Source organism: Globicephala melas, chromosome 10 (assembly GCF_963455315.2).
Source record: "Globicephala melas chromosome 10, mGloMel1.2, whole genome shotgun sequence".
NCBI lineage: Eukaryota > Metazoa > Chordata > Mammalia > Artiodactyla > Delphinidae > Globicephala > Globicephala melas.
Genome location: NC_083323.1, coordinates 63,147,189 through 63,171,473, shown reverse-complemented (window position 1 = coordinate 63,171,473; position 24,285 = coordinate 63,147,189). Strand labels below are relative to the sequence as shown.

The 24,285-nt window shown below is 46.0% G+C and overlaps 2 protein-coding genes across 3 annotated transcripts in view; both read left to right on the top strand.

Annotated features, from left to right (window-relative positions):
- Window positions 1-2,136: 2,136 nt before the first annotated feature.
- DNAJC22 (DnaJ heat shock protein family (Hsp40) member C22) lies at window positions 2,137-7,443 on the top strand. The gene is given in 5 exon segments (XM_030834998.3): window positions 2,137-2,501; window positions 3,244-3,493; window positions 3,496-4,212; window positions 5,468-5,528; window positions 5,531-7,443. Coding segments are annotated over 4 exon segments (1,020 nt in total). The 5' UTR covers window positions 2,137-2,501; window positions 3,244-3,361; the 3' UTR covers window positions 5,641-7,443.
- A 12,157-nt stretch (window positions 7,444-19,600) lies between these two features.
- The window catches only part of SPATS2 (spermatogenesis associated serine rich 2), a 138,935-nt gene continuing 134,250 nt past the window's right edge, over window positions 19,601-24,285 (top strand). For both annotated transcript variants that reach the window (XR_009565512.2, XM_030835165.2), the window contains exon 1: window positions 19,601-19,902. The gene's annotated coding sequence lies outside the window, so the exon portion shown is untranslated. The remainder of the gene's footprint in view (window positions 19,903-24,285) is intronic.

Here is a 24,285-nt window from a genome sequence, read left to right as displayed (position 1 = left end):
GAGGTGGGGGGAAGGCTGGCGCGGATCTGGCTCACAGTGGGCGCGCAACAGATGTTTGCGGAATTGAGGGACAGCAAGGTGGCGTGGGCACCGAGCGGCGCGGAGCCGGGGCTGCAGGCGCGGGCGGGGCGGGGGGCGGCCCAGACCTGTCGGAGCTGAGAGTCTGGCCATCCAGCGGGGATGAGCAGGCACCCGAGGGCGCTCTGGGGAGGCCAAGCTGGATAGACCCCCTCTCCATGTGACCGGGGTAGCAGAGAACAAAAGAGAATGGGGTGAGAAGGCAAGTTCGGGCCCCACCTACAGCCGCCTCCGCCGCTCCTGCCCTCCAAGCCTCTCAGTTCTCTCTTGGGGAAACCGAGGCAGCCGAGGCTGAGAAGGGCCAGGAAGGTTAAAAGCGATGTTAGCGACGAGGCTGGGGCAGCAACCAGAATTCCCGCGTGGGTCTCTGGATTCACCTGCCCGCCCCGGGTCCGCCCTGGGTAAATACACCACCACGTCCCCACCGCAGCTCAGACCCTTCCTTCCCGCTTCAGCTTGTCAGATCCTTCGCCGGTTTATAGAACAACAATTTGGGGAAAACAATCCGGGCCGAGTGACGGCCCCGTAATTGTGACAAAGTGAGTGCGGGCGGCTGGAGAGAGCGCTAGGGCGGGAGCGCAGCGGGGCGAGGCGGAGGTAGGGGCGCCGCCAGCTCGCCCTGCCGCCCCCTCGTTCTCATTCCGGTCATCTCCCATCCCTCTCCTTGACTCTTCTCCAGTTCTTTTTCTCTCGGCTCCCCTCGCCTCCCTTCGCTTGTTCCTCCATCGCTCTTCCCTTTCCTCTCGGTAACGGCTTTTCTCCCGCCCCCGCCCCGCCGCAGCCCCTCCCCCGGTGCGCTTTTTCCTCTCTCACTTCTCCCTCTCTCCTCCGCCCTTCACTTGTTTCTCCATCCTCTCCTCGTGCTCAGTAGCCCTTGGGGCCCTGGCTCCCACCGCACAATCCGCTTCTCTCCCGCCCCAGTTCCGGCTTCCTGATGTCAAGCCCTGAGCCTCCTCCCCGGTCCTCACTTTCTGGGAGGTCAGCTCAGCCGGGCACACGGGGGTTCCTCCTGCCTCACAGCCAGGGGCGCGCGGCGGCCCGGGGGCCCAGGCGGCCTGCGTTTTCTCTCCCCCTCCCGCCGCTGCCTCTCCCACCCCTCTCCCCGCGCCCGGAGTCAGTTTGTTTGTCCAGCGGCGGCTGCCGACGCTGGAGCTATTTGCCGAGCTTAGCGCGCTGCTGCGCAGTGCCTGCCCAATTAAGTCTCATTCATTATTCAGCGCCCCCGTCCGCCCCCGCCCCCCAGCTGGCGGCTCCAGTGTCGCTTTGAGGCCCCTCCCAGCCCTGGCCCCTCAGTGAGCCCTAGGGGGCAACATGGGGAGCCGCGTTCCCTCGCCGGGCGGGGATAAGGACTGAAGGGGCTGGGAACGTAGGAGGGGACAGAAGCATTCGGCCGACTGCGGGGAGGCAACATGGGTGAGGCCCACCGCAACCCCAAGTCAAAGCTGGGGGACCTTGGAGATCCACGCTTTTCCTTTACAGAGGAGGAAACAGGCCCAAAGAAGCGCCCAGACTTGACCGAGGTCACGTAGCAGGGTTGGAGCCCACGACATTAAAATGAAGGCATCTTGAATCCCAGTTCTATTCCAGCATCGAGGCGTGAGGACGCAGACTATTCTCCTCGCGGGGAGGCCCTCACTCCCATCCCTTTTTGCTCCTGGTTCTCCCTCTCGCCAAAGTTAGCGACATACAGCTGATTTGGGGTTCCTGGGGGAACGGGAGGCTCCTCGGGTCTCAGGCTCAGATCTAGACGTAGTGCCCCTGACTGGCAGGCCTGGAGGCGGGGCAGTGAGGCGAACTCAGGGGGAGAGCCCCTCTCTGCAGCCTGTCCACTGGTGTGTCTGCTTTAGGGGAATTGGAAGTGGAGCCATCCAAGACAGCCTTGAACGGCAGTGGAACAGGGAGAGAGGACTGCAGCCTGCGGCGAGGGAGGAGCCACCCTCCCATTTGCGGGGGTGGAAAGGGAAGATCAAGGGCTTGTTTTTGCTTTTATAGGGGACTGCCCTGGGCTGCTTTGCCCGGGCATCTGGACAAGGTGAGTCTGGGGACCCGCCCGGCACCTCCCGTCCGCGAGCGGCAGCGCCACCTGGCGGTCGTGGTGTCGCTGTGTAGGCGCTCTCGGCCTGGAGTGGGCCCTGCGCCAGTCGGAGTGAGCCTGGGAAGGCGGAATACGCCGGGAACACCTTAAACCGAGTTTACCCGAGCGGGCGGGCGAGAGGAGCCCCAGACTGAAAGGTGATCCCTTAGGGGCCAGGGAGGGCCTTGGGGAGGGGCCTGGCCAGGACGGCCCGACTTCCGTGACACAGCAAACACAGAAAGACAAAGTCCATTTGGATGGAAGTGGGAGCGGAAAGAGAGGGGCCATTTTGACTCTGTGGTCGAAGGAGATGACTGATCTGATGGGGTCTGGGAGCCGAGGTGCCCAGGTACTGCTGCTCACTCTGGGACTAGCGGGTGCTGGCTGGTAGTCAGGAGGCCCGCTCTGTGTAGAGGGGAGAGACTAGCAGGGGCACTTTACGTCTGGTTTGATATCCTGGGGATTCATCGGGCCGCTGTGGAGAGACTTTACAAGTTTGCCCTGGAAGGTGGTGGTTGAATTGCGGGGTGCCAGGGTCTAGGTCAAAATGTAGTTTTTCAGAGCTGGAGGGAACTCAGGACTTCTTTCAAGGTTGACTTGTGGGAGGATGTCCTGGTCTGGAGAGATGGGAGGCTGGAGAGGGGCTAAAACCTCTGCCAAGTGTGTGAGGGCAGCCACAGTCGGAGCTGGGGCCGGGTGGAGCGGCTGTGTGGCAGGGGACTTTTAAAATGTGTAGGAACTTTCGGGGACATTGTATTCACTCCGATTCATTCCACCTCGCCCCCTGCACCCCACTGACCAGGAGGTCAGTGGTCTGAGGGAAGGTCTGAAATTTAAGCTTCTGCTTTTTATTGTCCGTGTGCTGAGTTCTCAGTTACTCAACTGAAAGCATTTCAAACATTCTTCTCCCCTAAATTTGGAGTCACTGTGGTTGTAAAACACAGAGATGAGGTGCTAGACCTAAGGGTATGGGAGAACCACAATTTCAGGGACACTCAGGAAGATCTGGACTTGACTAATATTGGAAGGAGAGATGGTTACTGTGTGGGGACCTGGATATAATCTTATGACCGCTTTTTTCCATGTCTTAGGGTCTAAGGATAACTCTGGACCCGTGACTGCCATGATTCTCACAGATGATCCCAGATTTTGGCATTCTGAGCAATGGCAGGTACCACTGGACTTGTTCTGAGACCCTTCTCCTAGAGGATGGCCAAGGGGCTCCTGAGGACCTATGCCCTCTGGGCTGTAGGGGGCCTTGCTGGGCTCTATCACCTGTACCGTGGGTGGGACAGCCACGCACAGCTCTGGATGCCCCTGGGGGGCGGAGGGGGGGGAGGGATGGCCTAGGCTGGCTCTGGGAATTCTGGAAGCTCCCGAGCTTTGTTGCTCAGGCCAACAGACCCCAGCGGCAGAGGCAGAGTTCAGGAGGGGGGACACACCCTTTGAGTCCCATTCACTTTGCTGCCCAGATGATAGTGGGCATTTATTTTGGCCTTGTGGCTCTCATTAGCCTCTCCTTCATGGGCAGCTTCTATATTGTGGGCCTCCCACTGGCAGCTGGCTTAGGGGTTTTGCTGATGGCTGCTGTTGGTAACCAGACCTCAGACTTTAAGAACACTCTAGGAGCAGCGTTTCGTACTTCCCCTATTTTCTATGGCCACCCCATAGCCATCCTGCCCACCAGCTTGGCTGCTGGCATCACAGCCCAGAAGCATCGCCTCTACAAAGCTTCAGTTGGCTCAGAGATGCTCAGTGTGCGGCTCTACTGCCTGGGCCTGGCTTACCTTGCTTTCACATGCCCGCTAGCATACAGTGCCCTCTGCAACACGGCTGCCGCCCTTAGCTATGTGGCAGAGACCCTTGGCTCCTTCTTCAGTTGGTTCAGCTTCTTCCCCCTCCGTGGGCACCTGATGGAGTCTGTCCTCCTTCTGCCTTACTGGGTCTAGAAGCTGCTGGTGGGAGATCATGGCTTCAGCAGCGGCTACTTCCAAGAGTGGTAAAAGCTCTATGAGTTTGTTCACAGTTTTCAGGATTAGAAGTGTCAGTTGGCTTACCAGGTAAGTTTTCTTCCCTCTCATTCCTGTCTGGAATGGCTCCGGAAGTGAGGCTAAGCCTTTTTTGAAAATATAAATTTATTTATTTACTTTTGGCTGCCTTGGGTCTTCGTTGCTGTGCGCGGGCTTTCTTTAGTTGCGGTGAGCAGGGGCTACGCTTCGTTGCGGTGCGCGGGCTCCTCATTGCAGTGGCTTCTCTTGCTGCGGAGCATGGGCTCTAGGCTTGTAGGCTCAGTAGTTGTGGCGCCCGGGCTTAGTTGCTCCGCGGCACGTGGGATCTTCCCAGACCAGTGCTCGAACCTGTGTCCCCTGTATTGGCAGATGGATTCTTAACCACTGTACCACCAGGGAAGCTCTAGGCTAAGCCTTATTGGAGCAGGTACTGTAATGTGGAAGTACTGTTTTCATGTCTGCTGGGTCAGCCCCTGGAAGGGTGTCCTGGCTTCTTTGGGCTTCTGTGTGCAATGGGTGAAGGTTCAGAGGCTCTAACAGGGAGTGGGGAAAGATACATGTATATTATTTACTTTTTATTGAGGTATAACATATATAGAGTACGATAATTTTATATAGATACCTATGTAACCACCACTCCAATGAAGGTATGGAATATTTCTAGCACTAAGAAAGTTCGCTCATACCCCTTCCCAATCTTTCCTCCTTTCCTGGGAAAAACCCTCTATTCTGACTTCTATTACCATAGATTAGTTTTGCCTATTCTTGGGCTTCATATAAATGGAATCACTCAGTGTGTACTCTTTTGTGTCTGAGTTCTTTCATTCAACATTATGTTTGTGAGATTTATTCATACTGTTGCATGGGATTATAAACTGTTTGTTTTCATTGTTGTATAGTATCCCATTGTATGAATATACCACAGTTTATCTATCCACTTTTGTCAGTGAACATTTGGGTGGTTTCCAGTTTGGGACTATTCTGAATAAAGCTGTTATAAACATTCTTGTACATGTCTTTGGTGGACATATATGCTTATTTCTCTTGCAAGGAGGAGATCTTGTCAGGGATGCCAAGTTCCAGGTTGGAAAATGAGCATCTGTGATTAAAAGCGAATCCTGGTTCTTGCCATGAGATCCAGAGGTTGTCCATGTTTCAAAAGGCTGGAATTCTAATCTGAGGTTCTGTGCCTTTCCCACCAGCAAGTGGAAGCCAATTCCGGCCTGATTTAGGAAGGGAACAAGGAGAGGCTCAGGAGCCCTGACAACTTATGAGGTTCTAATTTGTTAGCTTGTGTCTCCCTAAGGTTTTGGGTCTCTCAGAGGGGGCAACAAATGAAGAAATACATTGCAGCTACCTGGAGCTCGTGAAGACCACAATTGGCACCAGGTGGAGGAAGCCCAGAGGCACTTTCTGGAGATCCAGGCTGTGTATGAAGTCCTGAGTCAGCCCAGGAAGCCAAGGGGATCCTGCAGGTGAGAAGAAACTTCCCTTTGAGGATGGACTCTTCCTGGCACAGCTGAGCAGCTTGTCCCAGCCCAGCTTTGCCCACATGAGGCATCCCAACAGTGTTTAAGAAGCTGTCACTTGCAGTGGAGATGAGAAAACCTTAAAGGGGTGAGAAAGCTTTTGTGGTAGAAGAATGTATTTATGTTTTGAATTTCTGAATTCTTGGCTATCGTATTCCTGATTATTTTTTCTTAAAATGAGATAATGCAATGATAGACATATTATAAAACCAATAAAATATCTTTTAGAGTCTATACCACATTATTTCACCCCTGGCACATTGATGGATGATGGAGGAAGTTTACTTAACAATTTTTTTTTTTTAATGTGCAAAGCACTGACTTAGGTGATTGAAGAAAAATATAAGGGTTCTAATATTTCACAAGGTGTCCTGTGACAAGAGGGATTTGATCTATTCTGTGGGCTACCAAGGGGTAAGACTGGGGTTAAGTTTCAAAATTTCAGAAAAATATTTTAATTCCATTTATAGAACTTTCTAGGAGCTATACTTTTCCCAAGAAGGAACAAGCTGCTATGGGGTAGGGGGGTAGGGTGTAATCCCCCTATCACAGACTCTTCTGCTTGGTGTATTGTGGAGAGCCCTCAAACTTTACACAGGTGGTTCGACTGGCTGAATTGTCAGGTCTTCCTGAAACTTGGGATTTGATTTTGAGCTACACACCTTGCTCCCTCGTTGTTTACAGTCCATTGGGGGATAATAACACAGGTACACAGATATCAAAGTCTGCCCCATTCAGTGTTCTGAACTGTGTCCTAAGAGGTGTAAATAGAATGCATTAGAAAATTGCAGAAGGAACAGATGACACTGTTTTATGGGGACTCATGGGAAAATTCATGATTTTATATCTCATATGGCTTTATGGGGACTTTGGGGAAACCCTAGGGAACCAACAACTTGAGAATCTCAAGGGGGCCTTATTTAATTCCCAAGTGTGGAAGGAACAGCTCAGGATGCCTCAGTTTGCAGAGGAAGACTGGAGACCAGGAACGCGATGTTAAAATTATGTACACTTACTCCAGCTTTCTTGCTTTTCTTTATTTGTGTGTACAACACTCAGTCCTTTTCTTTTTTCTGGAAGTTAACTCTGAGTGGTATATGTATTCTTTTTAAAATTTATTTTATTTGTTTATTTATTGGCTGCGTTGGGTCTTCGTTGCTGCACGTGGGTTTTCTCTAGTTGTGGCGAGCGGCGGCTACTCTTCGTTGTGGTGCGCAGGCTTCTCATTGCGGTGGCTTCTCTTGTTCGGGAGCACGCACTCTAGGCGCGCGGGCTTCAGTAGTTGTGGCACGCGGCTCAGTAGTTGTGGCTCACAGGTTCTAGAGCTCAGGCTCAGTAGCTGTGGCGCACGGGCTTAGTTGCTCCGCGGCATGTGGGATCTTCCCGGACCAGGGCTCGAACCCGTGTCCCCTACCTTGGCAGGCAGATTCTGAACCACTGCACCACCAGGGAAGCCCCGGTATATGTATTCTTAAAAAGTAAAATTATTTTGGCTAGTTTTCCCTACTGATTAAAAAAAAATAGATCAATTGAGAGGAATGAAATTTGTAGATGTGGTTTTTTTTGCATCCATATATAAAAAAAAATTGCCAATGAATTTATATACCATGATTTTAAGACCAAATTAGGGACTTCCCTGGAGGTCCAGTGATTAAGACTCCACGCTCCCGATGGAGGGGGCCCTGGTTTGATCCCTGGTCTGGGAGCTAGATCCTGCATGCCGCAATCCCGGTGCAGCCAAAAAAAAAAAAAAAAAAAATTAACTTTCACACTTTTTTTTTTATTATTAATTTACTCAAATGTTTCATCATATCAAGTTATTTTTGTTTTTTTGTCAGTATTTTTTTTTTTTTTTTTTTGCGGTACGCGGGCCTCTCACTGTTGTGGCCTCTCCCGTTGCGGAGCACAGGCTCCGGACACGCAGTCTCAGCGGCCATGGCTCACGGGCCTAGCCGCTCCGCGGCATGTGGGATCTTCCCGGACCGGGGCTCGAACCCGCGTCCCCTGCATCGGCAGGCGGACTCTCAACCACTGCGCCACCAGGGAAACCCTGTCAGTATTTTTAAATTGAAGTATAGTTAATTTACAATGTCACACCTTTTTAAAGTCAGAAATTGATATACATTTCCTTTGAAGAACATAATTTGTCAAATTATCATGGGCATTTTCATAGGCTATTAATTAGTAATTTATTAACATGTTATGTAGTACTACATCTGCAAAATGTAAATATATTAAAAACAGTCTATAAGGAAAAAGAAACAAAAGAGTGATTGAGGTTTTACTTGATTTGGAAAATTATTTTACTGTTCTCAAATTTTCTTATGAGTTTTTGTTATAAAAATATATTTTAATTTATTCAAACAGGAACTATTGATGAGCAGTTTCTATTTTTCCAACATGAGCAACGCTACAATAAATATCTTTAAATATGTGTATTGGTGCTTTTTGTTTTTCTAAGGCTAGATTCCAATAAGTGATAATGCAGGGTCAAACAGAATGTATGCTTTAAATTCTGATTGATACTGTATCAGGTTACTTTTGGAAAAGACTGTAAACAATCTACACTTCCACCAGCAGTACAAGTGGCCCTTTCTTTGTAACCGGTATGGACTGTTATCTTTCTTTTAATTTTTTGCCAACAAAAAATTGGCATTGTTTACAGTCCATCTCACCCCATTGATGGGTGAGAAATAGTATCTGATGACTTCAGTTTGCCTTTCCCTGACTCCAAGTAAAGTTCAGCATCTTTCCAAATGTTTATTGGGCCCTTGCATTTCCTCTTCAGTGAATTGCCTGATAATTTCATCTACCTTTTTTTTTTTTTAATTGTGTTCCTGTTTGTCTCTGTGAAATCTATTTTCTTGGTATCCTTGCTTGCTAGGAACCTTAGCCCTTCATCGTATGTGTTGGAGATATTTTCCCCCAGTTTATGGATGGTCTTTTGACTTTAAGCTTGGGTTTTAGAGTCAGGAGGATTAGGATTAGGATTTGAATCTGGTTCCATGATTTTTTAGCTCTGTGATCTTGGGTTTCTTTAGCCTCTTAGAGCCTTAGTTTCCTCTAAAATTGAGATAATAGTACGTACTTTTAAAGAGTTGCTGTAATATAGAAGCTAGCACATGTAAAGTAAGCAAATATAACTAGTAGTTCCCTTTCAAACTCTTTTCAGCCTATGTAAGGAAATAGTGCTTGAGTGTCTAGTGAGTTACTGGTATAGAATGAAGGTTCTACCTGTAAGGATGAATTTTCCTAGAGTGTATTAGTTTATTTTGTATTAAAAAAAGGTCCTCTTGGCTTCCTGTAAATCTGTGTATGAATGCTTGCAAATAATGGTTAGAAAGAAATAAATAGGAATGATGGATTGTATTGTGATGGTAGGGTTACAAGTGTTCCCCTCCCCTTCTCTAGACTCTCTTGTTTTATAATTAAGAAAATTCCAGGACTTCCATGGTGGTCCAGTGGTTAAGACTCTGCGCTTCCACTGCAGGGGGCATGGTTCGATCCTGGTCGGGGAGCTAAGATCCAAAATGCCTCACGGTGCAGCAAAAAAAAAAAAAAAGAAATTTCCAGTCTTTCTTAGCTGTTTATGGGGAACCAGGGAAGTGGTTTGGGTTTGGTCATTCTCGGACTATCATTTTAAAATGGGGCGGAGCTCCTCTGGGCCAGTGATTATAGCAGAAGGCCTCAGAATGCAGCAACTCTGAGGGTAAGATGAATTTAATGGGAAGGAGATGGGGAACTCCTTGTAAGATGGCCCTTTTTACCTGCAGATTCTCTTGCAGAATTCTTGTCATCCTTTGACAGATTCATTTCAATTAGGGAGGCTGTTCCCTGACATCTGGAGTCTCAGTCCTTCTATGCCGAAAAGCAGGGGTATTTATCGTTTATGAAACACTGCAGCATAGGTCTGCTGCCCAACTCTTACCCCCATTGGTCACTTCAGTGTGGATTGGTATGAAGCTTTCCATAGGAGAGAGTTTGTGGGTGTGGGCTGGGTTACTACGTAAGAAGTGAGAAAGAGGTTAAAGAATGTTTACCTCTTAGTAGGAAAGACTGTTTGATTAAACCATCTTTGGATTTCATCTTCCCTCTTGTCCTGGCCTGTGAGCAGGTACTGAAATTGAGTGCTTCCCAGGATTAGGCTACCTACCCACCCCCAGAGGACATCTAATAGCCAGTGGTGTAGCCCAGCCATTTTTTGAAAACAAAGAAATGGCACAAATCATATGAATTTAGAACTTTTGGAAGGAAATTCTGCTTTGCTACCAGCCCTAGAATATTATAATCACTAAGACTTTTCTGGGAATGTGCTTCCTAAAGGACCTGACATAGTGAAAATCAGCTGAAAGCAGAAATTCACTATAATATAATTATTTTTAAAAAACGAACTAAGATATTAGCAAGTGAGAGGTCTTCCTTATTCTCTACCTGGGTTGAGGTAATGAAATCCAATGATGCTGTACTCTCCCACTCCCACGAATAAAAAGTGTATAGACCCTTTAAAGAGTTGGAAGGGAACTGAGAAGGCCTCTACCCCAAGTACCTATCCATAGCAGGATCTTGAGAATAGCCTGCCTCAGAGATGACCAATTCTGGCTTTTGATTTAATTGGAAATCCTCTACCTGTCCCACCTTTTGGACATCCTTAACTGTTGTTCTTTTATTAGACTGAAATTTGCTTCCCTGAAATTTCTTTCTAGATCTGCCGTCTCTCTCTCTCTTATTATTATTATTTTGGCTACGTCACGCCGCTTACTGAATCTTAGTTCCCCGACAAGGGATCGAACCAGGGCCCATGGCAGTGAAAGTGCCGAGTCCTAACCACTGGACCGCCAGGGAATTCCCTAGATCTGCCACGTCTTGCTGCAAAGAACAAAAACCAACAAAAAACCCATTCTTGATAAGAACCTGCCCTTCACCTCATATCCTTCTAAAGCTTTCCTTTTCTAGATTAAACATTGCCTTGTTTAAGGAAGCACTGTAATTTGGTAGAAAGAGGATGGGTGGAGAAGTGACGGGGGTGGGGGGGGTTTGCTTCTGCCTCTTGCGTGAACAGCCTGCTGACTTCGAGGAGCCACTTCACCACTCTGGGCCTCAGTTTTTTCCTTGTAAGGTGAGGAAATTGGACTTAGATGACCTTTAAGATTGCTTTCCACACTGGATTCTGGGTTTCTAACTGTTCGACTGAAGCTTGTGAGAAATGGTTTGGTTTTTCATCTCTCTGCCCTCTTGTGGACACTGTCTTGGGAAGAAAATAAAATATTTAATTGCTCAAAGAACAATATAATGGCCACCCCCCTATCAAAAATTCACCTGTATCAAACTTTCAGTTTTCATTTATTCATGATGTCTTTTAGTCCTCATCCATAAATGTACATATCATATCAGGAATATAATTTTATAGTTTTTTCTCCTCCCTGAATCATAAGCATCATAAGCATTTATATATATTACTAGGAAGACTTCATATATATATACATATATATATATTTTACTGAGATATAATTCACATCACGTAAAATTTACCCTTTGAAAGTAAAAAGTTAAGTGGTTTTTAGTATATTCATGAGGTTGTACAACCATCAACCTTAACTGCAGAATATTTTTACCACCCCAGAAAGAAACCCCATACATAGGGACAATCATTCTCCATTCTCTCCTTGCCCCCATCCCCTGGCAACTATGAATCTACTTTCTGTCTCTATAGATTTGTCTATTCTAGACATTTTATATAAATGGAATCATAAATGTCTGCTTTTCTGTCTGGCTTCTTTCACTTAGCATAATATTTTCAGGATTCATCCATGTTGTAGTACGCATTATTATTAAATATTTTTAATTTTTTTCAAATAACATAATTATACTGAAATGCTGTATAATATTACCTTCTTGGGAGACATTTAAGCTATATATACACACAAATATACACACACACCCACATATATATATTTGTTGTTATAAAGAATGCTGCATCGATATTTTCATGCTTCTAATTCATCTAGTCTCTTGAATTATTTCAGAATAAATTCCCATGCGTGGGATTACTGGGTCAAAGGGTATGAACATTTTTATGACTGTTGTCAATATTGCTCTTAAATTGTGGTGCCCAGAACTAAATGCAATTCTCAGATGTGTTCAGACAGAACAGGGTACTGTGGAGCTATTAAGTTCTCAAGGTCTGGACAATATATCATCCTTTAAATCAAGCAGTCTAAGAATTTCTTAGCTTGTTTTTTGAGGGGGTGGTTTGCTCATGGAGCTTATAGCCAACTAAGGCCCTTAGGTCTTTTCCTAGGCTCTGTGTCTTCAAGCTGCGTTTGCACCTACTCTAGGACCTAGGAGGCTTTTGAGGACTCCCTGGATGGAATTTCTTTCTTTCTTTCTTTGTTTTCTTTTTTCTTTAGCAGTGGGTGGTCCTAACAAGCTAGCAGGAGGTCTAGGTTTACTGCAGTCTTAGCTGAGAACTGCAGGTGGCGCCTGAAGGCTGTCACAAGGGTAAAATATGTCCACTTTTTTTTAGAATCTGGTAGTGGTACCTCCTTAGTTGGTTCATTACCAGAGTTCAGTCCCTTCCTTTTGTTGGGAAGGTGAGAGAAACTGTGAAGTTGTCTTTGGGTGTTATTCAGGTCAAACTCCAAATGAAGTATGTTTTCTAGATGTCATTTGATCTCCCCAGAAACTCTGGTGAAATCTCATGTTAGAGCTTTGCTTAAACACAAATTTCATGCCAGTTCACACCCTGAGAAGCTGCTTTTTTGGTTTCTCTTCATGTTCCTTGCCATCTTTTTCTCTTAGTCATTCCAAGGGATTGAAACTTGTTCAACTAACTGGTTTTGTTTGTTTGTTTTGCTAAGATGGGTTTTGAACAACAAATGCAGAATATTTACATAGGGTTCCAGCTAAATGCGGTTTCATTTCTTTCCTTCTTTGGCTGTGTCGGTCTTAGGTGCAGCACGTGGGATCTTCGTTGCTGCGCACAGGCTTCTCTCTAGTTGTGGCACGCAGGCTCTAGAGCATTACAGGCTTCGTTGCCCCACGGCGTGTGGGATCTTAGTTCCCAGACCAGGGATAGAATCTGCGTCCCCTGCATTGGTAGGCAGATTCTTAACCACTGGACCACCAGGGAGGTCCCCCCCCTTTTTTTTTTAATGACTTTAGTCAAGGTCAATTTTTTTTGTTAATATTTATTTATTTATTTTCCTTACTTTTTTGGCTGCATCGGGTCTTAGTTGCAGCACGTGGGATCTTCCTTGAGGCATGCAGGATTTTTCCTTGCGGCACGTGGTCTCTTCGTTGTGGTGCTCAGGCTTTTCTCTAGTTGTGGCATGTGGATTTTCTCTCTCTAGTTGTGGCACGCAGGCTTCAGGTCGCGTGGGCTCTGTAGTTTGCGGCACGCAGGCTCTCTCGTTGAGGCACGAGAGCTTAGTTGCCCCGGGGCATGTGCGATCTTAGTTCCCTGACCAGTGATCGAACCCGCGTCCCCTGCATTGGAAGGTGGATTCTTTACCACTGGACCACCAGGGAAGTCCCGAGGTTTCATTTCAATAGTTTGTTGCTTTCTTCATTTTCCTTTTCCTTTTCTTCCCAATTCTCTTCTTTCTCTCCACCTCTCATCCATCTGCTTACTTGCAAACTATTATAACTTTCAGCAAGACCTTGGATTTTCTAGATTTAAACCTCAGTGATAAGTTTCAATAGAATAGAGAAGTGCCCTGTGTGGGAAAGTTGGAAGGGAATGATTTTAACCCATTCTGGCCAGACCTTAGGTCCATTTCTGGGCTAAGAAAGGTTGTGGGGAACATTCTCTGCTGCGCAGTGACTAAATTAGCATGAGAGCCTGGCTTCCAAGCATCACTTAAAGGGGCATTTTCCTTACCATCAGGAGGTCAGGCACCTTTCAAATGATTTAGTATCAGGAAAGGAATGGGGAGGGTACAGAGGAAATATAGATGTCTTCTATTCATATATTTCCCAATCACAGATCTGAGGGCCAGTGAGGCTCATGTTACTCCCCCACCTCTCCTTCCTACCCATAACCACCAGTTTGGACTTGGCTTCTGTTGCTACTTTCTCGTTTTCATTCCTGGGGTCCACAACAGAGAGTGTAAGTTTACTGCTTTTCTGTGTAATTTGGGTTGGAAAGCACTCGCTCATTTTATATTAAGTGACTGGGAACTCTGCCTCTTAGCAGGTGATTTTTCTTGTACAGCCAAGAGACTGATCATTTCAGACCCATCTCCCTTCAAACTCTAATTCTTTTCCAGCAGTGTGTTTTTTGTTCTCATGTTTATGTCTTTGCTGATGTCACTCTTCTTTTCTATAATCCTTTTTCCCCTCTGCTAATCCAAATCTTTACACTTCTTTTATGATCCAGCTTAAGGTTTATCCCTAAGTGATGCCTTTGCTGATTAAGTCCATCCCCAGTAATCTTTCCTCCTTGAATTCCTTCAGGAGTCTTGTCCAGTTTGTACCATTCTATCAAGCATTTTCTTACATGTTGCCATATAATCATTCTCTATCTCACGTTTTTAAGTCTTGTCTCCTTGACTATACTAAAGGCCCTTGACAGCAGGACTGTCTTCTCTCAATGCAAATAACAGGACATTTACTAAATATGGTAAATTGCTACTTAAGGGAGTCCAGGTTTTTTGAGCATGAGCCACCCGTTTCTTTGCTTGGCCTTGCAATAAACCTTTCCTCCAAAAACCAACCAAACAAAACCCCCCTGCTATTTAACAATTTAGAGCCTCGGTTTCCTCATTTGTTAAATGAGGACAATGATGCTTGCATCACAGGGTTGTTGAGACATTCAAATGAGATGTGTTGAGGGCACTTTCTAAACCATAAAACATTTTACAGAGGGTGGCATTATCACTTTAAAAAGTGGTGACAGACTGTATAAGTGAAAGAGCATGCTGAAATTCCATGCATGAACTTTCAGTAAAGCAGTATTAGTTATAAATCTCACACATAGAAACAAATTCAATTTCAAGTTTTTAATGAACCTGCAAGGCACTTTCACTGAACTGAGTGTTTCAAATCTGAGTTTTGGTTCTGCCATTGCCACTAATTTCATGATTTAACAATTCAACCTTTGACAATTTAAGGCCTTTTGCAGCTCTAAACATCTGATGCACAACTGAATTTGGGTATGTTACCCATGTCTTTGAACCTCAGTTTTGTTATCTATAAAATGGGAAATTACAACCTAATCAAACCCCCTTTTTTTTTTTTTTTTTTTTTTTTTTTTGCGGTACGCGGGCCTCTCACTGTTGGGGCCTCTCCCGCTGTGGAGCACAGGCTCTGGACGCACAGGCTCAGCGGCCATGGCTCACGGGCCCAGCCGCTCTGTGGCATGTGGGATCTTCCCAGACCGGGTCACGAACCTGTGTCCTCTGCATCGACAGGCGGACTCAACCACTGCGCCACCAGGGAAGCCCCAGGGAAGCCCCATCAAACCCCTTTAATAGAACTTTATAAAGTGGCTGTTCAAAGAAACATTAATCCTGCACAAAAAGTTTCCTTGGGGGAAAGCTGCACACTATATACTACATTCCCTTCAATATTTTTTAAAATTAATTTAAAGTTAATTAATTATTATTATTTTTTGCTGCGTTGGGTCTTCGTTGCTGCACGCGGGCTTTCTCTAGTTGCAGCGAGCAGGGGCTACTCTTTGTTGCGGTGTGTGGGCTTTTCATTGAGGTGGCTTCTCTTGTTGCAGAGCACGGGCCCTAGGCCCGCAGGCTTCAGTAGTTGCGGCACGTGGGCTCAGTAGTTGTGGCTCTGGGCTCAGTAGCTGTGGCGCACAGGCTTAGGTGCTCTGTGGCATGTGGGATCTTCCCGGACCAGGGATCGAACCTGTGTCCACTGAATTGGCAGGCGGATTCTTAACCACTGCGCCACCAGGGAAGTCCCTCCCTTCAATATTAACAATGCACATTATCATGTTAAATGCTCTGGGAAGTAAACCAATTTATTTTTATTTTACCCAGTATTTCCCAAACTTACTTGGACCTGGAATAGTTTTTTCAGATAACATCTATTCAGCATCCCATGAAACTAAATTTCTAAGACACACAGTGTGGACTGCCAACATCAATATTCTTAGGTATCAGAGGTAGTCCAAGCAAAGGGAAAAGTACACCCTTATGAGATATTCTCTGCTGGTCTTCATGCTTGTTGTGGTTTGCAGCTTCACCTTTAGTCAACAGAGACTTTAACTTAAGCCTCTTTTTTTCCCCCTAATAAAAACATGGAATCTGACAATCCATCACTTAAGATACAAAATATCAACTCAAAGAAAAACATGATAAAAGTTCTGATCTCAAGAATCTATTTGAAAATATTTTAAATTAGGTCGTGTTAATTTCTGCAGAATATATCTGCCAAGGTGACGACTGTGTCATGACTTACCTTTAGTTCTCATTTTGCCTCAGTCATTAGGTAACCTGGGATAAATCAATGCCCTTAAGCCAAACTAAGACACATGGATGTTATTTCTAAATAGTCTTCTGTTGTAATCCATAGCAGTTACTCTAATCATTTCAAAAATTTGGTTGTTTTTGTGTTTTCTTCAGAGTAGTCCACAGTATTATATGTTGAATTTATTACAGCATTTCTTTTCCTCCAATATAATTTATAGGCAGCTTTAAAACAATTTGCCACTATTTTTTTTTTTGTTTTGCAGTACGCGGGCCTCTCACTGTCGCGGCCTCTCCCGTTGCGGAGCGCAGGCTCCGGACGCGCAGGCCCAGCGGCCATGGCCCACGGACCCAACCGCTCCGCGGCATAAGGGATCCTCCTGGACCAGGGCACGAACCCGCGTCCACTGCATCGGCAGGCGGACTCCCAACCACTGCGCCACCAGGGAAGCCCCCAATTTGCCACTATTTTAAATGCTTACTTTGTTTTATTGTGAAGTATAGCATATAAAATGGAAAATGTGTATGTAGGATAAAGAACAATGATAAAAATAATCTTTATAGCTCAGGTCAAAAAGGCATTTTTGAAACATTTGCTCAATGTCCTTTTAGAGAGGTTGAGTGCTGCGTGGAGAAAGGGCGAAGGTGGACCGTGATTGCAGTACCCCTCTTGCAAATTCCATTCAACAAAACATATGCTCTGTGTGACCCACCCTTCTTGGAGGGCCACTATGTCTTGAGTAAAATCCTTGTGAAGAGTCTACCCTTGGGCTTCCCTGGTGGCGCAGTGGTTGAGCGTCCGCCTGCCAATGCAGGGGACACGGGTTCGTGCCCTGGTCTGGGAAGATCCCACATGCCGCGGAGCGGCTGGGCCCGTGAGCCATGGCCGCTGAGCCTGTGCGTCCGGAGCCTGTGCTCCACAACGGGAGAGGCCACGACAGTGAGAGGCCTGTGTACCGCAAAAAAAAAAAAAAAAAAAAAAAAAAGAGTCTACCCTTACTGTCAGCCCAGGGACTTAGCAAACTGTTCCTCTCGACAACAGAACTCTCTCTTAGAGGAGATATGATTCCATCTCATTCGATTTCCAGTGATGTTTTGACAGCTCTTATAGATCTGACCTAGGCATGTTCCTTTATCCACCTCCCTTCTGTTTGAGTGGCATATCCACATACAAAAATTCCCTCCCATTAGATCAGGGACTTTCTTAGGAAAGGCGTTATGTCTTTCCTAATAGACTGTAAGGTTTCCAAAAGTGGGGATTTAATTTTCCTCCCAAAGAAGAAACTATTGGCTTGGCAAGCAGCATCAGGCCCTCTAATGAAGGCGTTTCCCAAGTGACTTTTGGTAGGTGAAACCAGTTATGGAATAAGATCTTGGATCCTATTGGTTCAGGCCCCATTCTTTAGTATAAAGTTTTCTATTAACCAGGGTAATATTATCCCATTCCTACACTGTATGTTCCTATACTACTTTGCACTTTTCTGTTTCAGCACTTACCACATGTTATAGTTAATTATTTACTAGCTTTTATCCTCCATTACAACTGGATACTCTCCTTGAGGATAATGATCTAGTTTTGTGTTTTTTCTTAATTTTATTTATTTATTTTTGGCTGTATTGGGTCTTCGTTGCTGCACGTGGGCTTTCTCTAGTTGCGGGGGCTACTCTTCGTTGTGGTGTGCAGGCTTCTCATTGTGGTGGCTTCTCTTGTTGGGGAGCACAAGGGCTTCAGTAGTTGTGGCACACGGGCTTAGTTGCTCCGCGGCATGTGGGATCTTCCCGGACCAGGGCTCGAACCCGTGTCCCCTACCTTGGCAGGCAGATTCTGAACCACTGTACCACCAGGGAAGCCCAATGATCTACTTTTATTCTTTGTAAGTGACCCACACCTAGAACAATGCCTCCCACTCACTGGGTGGTCAATTTAGTAAATGAAGAGAGAGCAGGTATTTGGATGGTTTGCTTCTATTTGAATCTTTGAAAGAAGATTCAATAGTAAGCAACACATGGTGTAGTGCCCTAACTAGTTGGATGACCTAGTCTTCTGTTTCTTTAGATCTGTAAATGATATATGGTTGTATTAGGTTAGGCATTATTAACCAGGGGCCAGTGGGCTCCAGAGGATTTTTGACCCTTCCACTCCATGCGAGGTTAAAAACCAAAGGACCAGATGACTTCGTAGAGATGTACTAGTACTGCAACTCCAACAACAAACCTGTGGAAACCAAAACTACATTGTGACTGTGGTGTCTGTACACACTCATATATACTCTCTGGCTTGTTGTTGGTGCCTGTCCAGAGCCCCTTATGCTTTGGCTTCAAAAGACAAGAACATGGGGACAGATTCTGATTAACCTTTTCACTGCTGATTGTCTAAATGCCCAGCCTCTAGCCACTCCCAACAGATCGCTGACCAGTTGGCAGTGGGGTGAGTGCTTCATACATGGAGGACACTGGCTGGAAAGGCGCGCAAATATTAGAGATGGTTCTGGCCCCGCCCGGGGTGCTTGGGAATCTAACCACGAAGACAGAAGAGTATTTAACAGAAAGATTCGGGCAATGTGACCACAGCCGCGTAGGGGGATGCAGACAACTTAGTATGCCAGAAAACCGACGCAGAAATGGACTTGGGCAGTGTGCCTGGCGGACTAGGCTGAGAACTCTCAAGTTACTCCCGAATTTATCTTGTGCCGGGCCTGGGAGGCGCATCCTCCCGCCACCACTCCGCATCTGCCTCTATGGATTCCCAGGAGGCTGAGCGGCCGCGAAGTCCGGACGTCCGGGCGTTTTCCGCAGCTGGTGGCTCTGAAATGGACTTTTGGAGTAAAACTTGGGTCGGGAAGGAGGCAAAGTGGAAAATGGTGTTAAGTCGTCGGGGCGGAGTCGTAGTGCCGAAATGGACAGCAGCCTGGGAGACAGAATCCCGACCGGGACCTAGTGAGAAAAGCCCCTCAGCAAGGTTCCCCTCCAGGCGTCTGCCTTCGGCAACCTCCGGGGGAGTTTCGGCTCTTTCCGGCAGTTCCAGCTGGGGCCCTCCACTCCTAGCGCGCGCTGTCTCCCCACCCCACGCCGCCCAGCTCCTTCTGGGCACTGGCCATTCTGCACGCGGGCGCGAGCTCGTGTCCCACCCGTCCCCACTTCCATCTAGTTGGTTCCCGACCCACTCTTCCAGCCCCTTCCCTTTGTCGTTCTTCCCAATCCCCGGCGACGCCTGCGCTCCCTGAACTCGGGCGCGCGATCTGGCGGGCGGTGCGAGGTGCAAGGGACCCGGTCACGATAGGAGCGGTAACCCGACGGACTGGAGGCGGCTTCCGGCCCCGCACCTCTCCGCGCGCAGATCCCCGGCTCGCGGGCCGCCTCGCGCCCAGGCCTTGCTCGCGCGCCCGTTGGCTGCAATGGCCTCGAGCTCGGCGCGCCGGGGTCGCGCCGGCGCGAGCACGCGCCCTGTGCGCTGGCTGGCTGGCGCGCACGCGCCCGAGCGGGCTGCAGGGCGGGGCGAAGAGCTCGAGCTCCGGCGAGGTCGGTGTGGATCGGCTGGCCCTCCGGGCCTGAGCCGTGGCTGCGATTCCCAGCCCGCCGCCCGGCAGAGGAGGGAAGAGAGGAAAGGGGTGGTTGGGGCGGGGCGGCGTCCGGCTCCGGGAGAGCTGGGGGAGGAGCGCGGCGGCTACGGCGGCGGCTCTAGAAGAGGAGGAGGAGGCGGCGGAGGAGCTCCTTTCCTCTTCTCAGACCCGGGAGCGTCCCGGACGCAGAGCCGGAACTGGGGGACACGGCGACTGCGGGGGCCTGGGGTAGGTGAGGCTGAGGGTGCTGGGTGGAGGAGTTGGTGGGGGATGAAGCGGGGCACAGAGGTGCAGAGAGCGGGCTTGAGGGAAGGCACAGGGGGAGGGGGCAGTTGGTGGGGGTTGGGGTACGGAGAGGAGGGGGACGTGAACCCTTTGGAACCTGGAGTGCCCAGATGGTGAAAGGTTTCTGTGGTCAGTGGGGCGGGCCGAAGCACACGGGTCCGAGTTGGGGGGTTTCCGGAGGCATAGGCCAGGGAAACAATGGAGTGAGGGGGGACTCTGATGTGAGCGTGTGTGGGGTACTGGATTTTAAGAACCAACGAGAGATCGAAAGGAATGAAAGAATGGATCATTTGGTATGAGAAGTACGATGAACTGGGAATTCAACGGGGATGCGTAAGGTCATCTGCGTGGGTGTCCGACGTATTTAGGATTTGGGGGCAAAGTGGGATTTAAAAATAAGAGATGGGGGTCATTCTTGGAATGGGGGAGCGGGAAACGGAACGGAAAATAAAGCAAAGTGGGGCAGAGACATAAAATATATGTGGTTTGGGCTTGAATTAAAGCAGAAGGATAAATCCAGTTAGAGAGTATAAGTTAGGTGGACTGGAGTGGCATTTTTCTCCTAATTCATCCAGGATGACTGGGTTCTTTTAGAAGGTGGATCTTTCTCTGGCATGTCCCTCTGCCAACGAGTACAAGCCGTTCTTTTAATAATTGGTTATCATTTATAGTTCATTTCATTGATAAAGCATGCTTGTAATATTTATTTTTCCTCTCTATGTAATTTACCTGCGGTTAATGAAGCAGGAGAGGACAGATCACTAAAAATAGGCATCTTGCTTTGAGTTTGGTCATTGATAATGCAGAGGTTAGAGTGTTTGGAGGAGAACCAAGAGTTTGTTTTCATTTAGACTAAAAGGTGATGAGCAGACTTGATAAAATCTAAGTTATCTGTACTTTGTTAGAATTACAGTTTCTCACTGAGAAATGAGCATGTACCATCTGCTACTGGTTTTATGCTTGTGGGGGAGAGTTTGGATTCTGCCTCAAGAAATTCTTGATGCTGATTTCAAATTATCAGGCTGCCTTGTACCTTCCAGTTTGAATTAAGGTGATTTGAAAATATTGTGGGAAAGTATATTTGGGGTTATGATCTTTGCATTTCCTTGATACTTGGATTTCCAGACCAAATTTTGAATGGTACTAGGTACAAGATTGCTGATTTTGAAATTGTAGTTACCATTATGTGTTCATAAATAGTACACATTAAGCTTTTTATTTTGGGGAGCATTAACGTTTTGCTGACTCATCTAAGATATCTGCGAAGTTTTCGGTTTACATTTCTCAGCTAGGTCTTGGATAGTGGCATTATACTATTTTATAAAAGTCCAAAAATAATGATCTAAATGTCACTTTTCTTCTATGTTATAAAAACTGAACAAAGCAAGAAGTGAGTGCAGCTTCCTCATTAGTGATAATGAGGCTCTTTATTGACCTCTTACGGTAGGCTAGGCAAGGTGCTAAGATTGTTTTGTGTGTATTATCTCATTTAATTTAATCCTCACTATCATTTCCTATTTTATAAATTAAGAGATTAAATAACTTACTAAGGTCACAAAACTAGTAGTAAATAAAGCTGAATTCAGACCCAGCTCTGTTTGATGGCTTCTTTAAATCTTTCCTGTTGTTCTGCCTGCTTTCTCCTCCTGATCTTGGTTGAAGTACAAGCAGCATGAATTGGTTGAAACCTGGGTTTGATACAGTGATTTAGGCAAAGATTGGGTTGATGGGCTACATCTGTAGAGTTTATGGAAGGTTTATTGCCCCTGTGATTTAACAAATCTTTGGGGGCCCAGATAATAGGCAAAAACATCTTCTTGCTAAGGGTTTGTCCTGTGAGCACACTTAATTTTCTGTTCAGTCTGGTGTACTGCTGAAGTACTGTGCATACGTGGCACTCTTCCTTGTAGAAGTCAAGACAGCCAGTTGTGGAGCCAAAACCAATTAACTCTGGAAAACAGTCGAAAACTGCTGAGTGCTCAAGTGTCCTCCAAGCACCTGTTGAGTCCACAGTTGGTACTGGCATTATGTCTAAATATAGACGGGATCCTCTTAGAAACCAGGAGTAAAACAACTAGAACCGAGAGAAACAGCTGGGGCCTGAGGGAGGAGCCAGAGCTTAATGGCCACAACATCAGCATAGCCTGTGGAGGCTGATCCAGGAGCAGCAAAAGCTACAGATACTAGTGAATTGCAGGAGGGGAGGGAATTTTGTTGTTGAGCATTTAGGTATTCTAGGGACTGAACTCACTGTGTTTTATATATATTACTTTATTAGATCTTCAAACAATCCTTATAAGGTAGTTGTAAGCATTTTTCTCATATTTCAGATGAGGCTTAGAAAGGTTAAGTAACTTCATAATGGTGGTGAAAGAAGTTTGTATTTTTATTATTATTATTATTGTATTGCTGCTTGCACTTTCCATTGTAGAGCCACCATATTAAAACCGGGAACTTAAAGTCACTCTTTAGGAGCCACTGTGCTTCTTTGTTAGAAGTAAAACTGATTATTTCAGTCTTGCTGCTTACATTGGAGCCTGGAAGGTAAAGCTTATATTTTTCTGATTTAATTGTTGGGAAGGGGAGCCCATTCATTATTTAGCAAACAACCTCCTACAGAATATAATTCACCTTCTAATATATCTTCTCATTCATATATACCAGTATATGATATTGATATATATATATCTGTAGCAACATGAAAATGGCATGTCCATCCCTCCTATTCTGAGCTCTGGACATTCAGGCAAGTCATCTAGGCTCTGGAGGATGACAGTGAAGCATGCTTGTTGCAGACTCTTACCACTTTTCTTGATATGTTTTTGCCACAAAGGTTTGACCATCATTCTTGCTTGGTTACTTAAAAAAAAGTTGTGGTAAAATACACATAACATAAAATTTGCCATTTAAACCATTTTTTAAGTCTACACTTCAGTGGCATTGAGTACATTCATATTGCTGTGTAACCATCACCACCGTCCAACTCCAGAACATTTTTATATTCCCAAACTGAAACTGCTATTAAACAATAACTCCCCATTCCTCTTTTCCCCCAGCCCCTGGCAACCACTATTCCACTTTCCATCTCTAGGAATACTATTATTCTAGGCACCTTACGTAAGTGGAATCATATAATATTTGTTCATTTGTCTCTGACTTATTTCACTTAGCATAGTGTCTTCAAGGTTCATCAGTGTTTTAGCCTGTGTCAGAATTTCATTCCTTTTTAGGACTGAGTAATATTCCATTGTAAGCATATACCACATTTTGTTTATCCATTCATCTGTAAATGGACACAGGTTGTTTCCACCTTTTGGCTATTGTGAATAATGCTGCTGTGAACATTGGTATACAAATATATGTTTGATATCTGTTCATATGGTAATCCTATGTTTAATTTTTTGTGGAAGTTTGGTGACTTTTAAACGGTGGTTGTAGTGTGTTCACCTGAAGGTAGTACTTGACCTTATGTTCGAGAGCTGCTGTTTCCTCTGCTGACTTTCTGCACAGTTTGCCGGACACTTGCACTGGAAATGATTCAAAAGGAAATGATTTATCCAGTGTTCATGGCTCTCTCTTAGCTTCTGTCTAATTATATTTATGTGTCAAGACATTTGGCAAGCACATGAAAATACATTTCAACTTAGCAATAAAAGTACTTTTGAAAATCGTGTAGACGGTTCAGTTGATGAAGAAAGTGGGAGTTTCTGTTCTAAAGTATGAAATGTATCCAATGTGGAAGGAACCATTTGTTATATACAGATCTTTCCAGTCATACCTATAAATGTGGATGATCATTTTAAGAACGTTATTTGTGTGTATATTTGAAAAATGTGTCAATAGTGTAGAGTATCTTCAGTTCACTTTGCTGCCTTTGATTGAAATTTAGGGTGCTTTTTTTCATTTTAAAATGTTTTACATGTATGAGCTGTTGGTTATTGCTTACCAACAGAAGGGATATATTGCTTATATCCCTTCTTTATTCATTGAAAAAAGTTTGAGTGCCTACTATATACTTTAAATATTTCAAGAAGGTAGCTGTAATACAGGAAGTACTGTTTGAGTCCATTTTTTTCTCCTTCCCTGTATGTATTTGAGAGAGAGAGAGAGTTGTCACATAGTACCAGATATAATAGATTGAAATATCTGCAGGCTGACAGTGAACTGTCTCTGAGGATGGGTCTAACCTCCAATTTCATTTTTTCTAATTGTCGCAGGAGGTTAATTACACCTGCATCTTGCTCCTTGAGTTACTGGGTTACAAAGGGACTTCAGGCTCACATGCCGTTTTCTGGGAGCCTCATAGGAGTCTTAGTGAGCTCACAC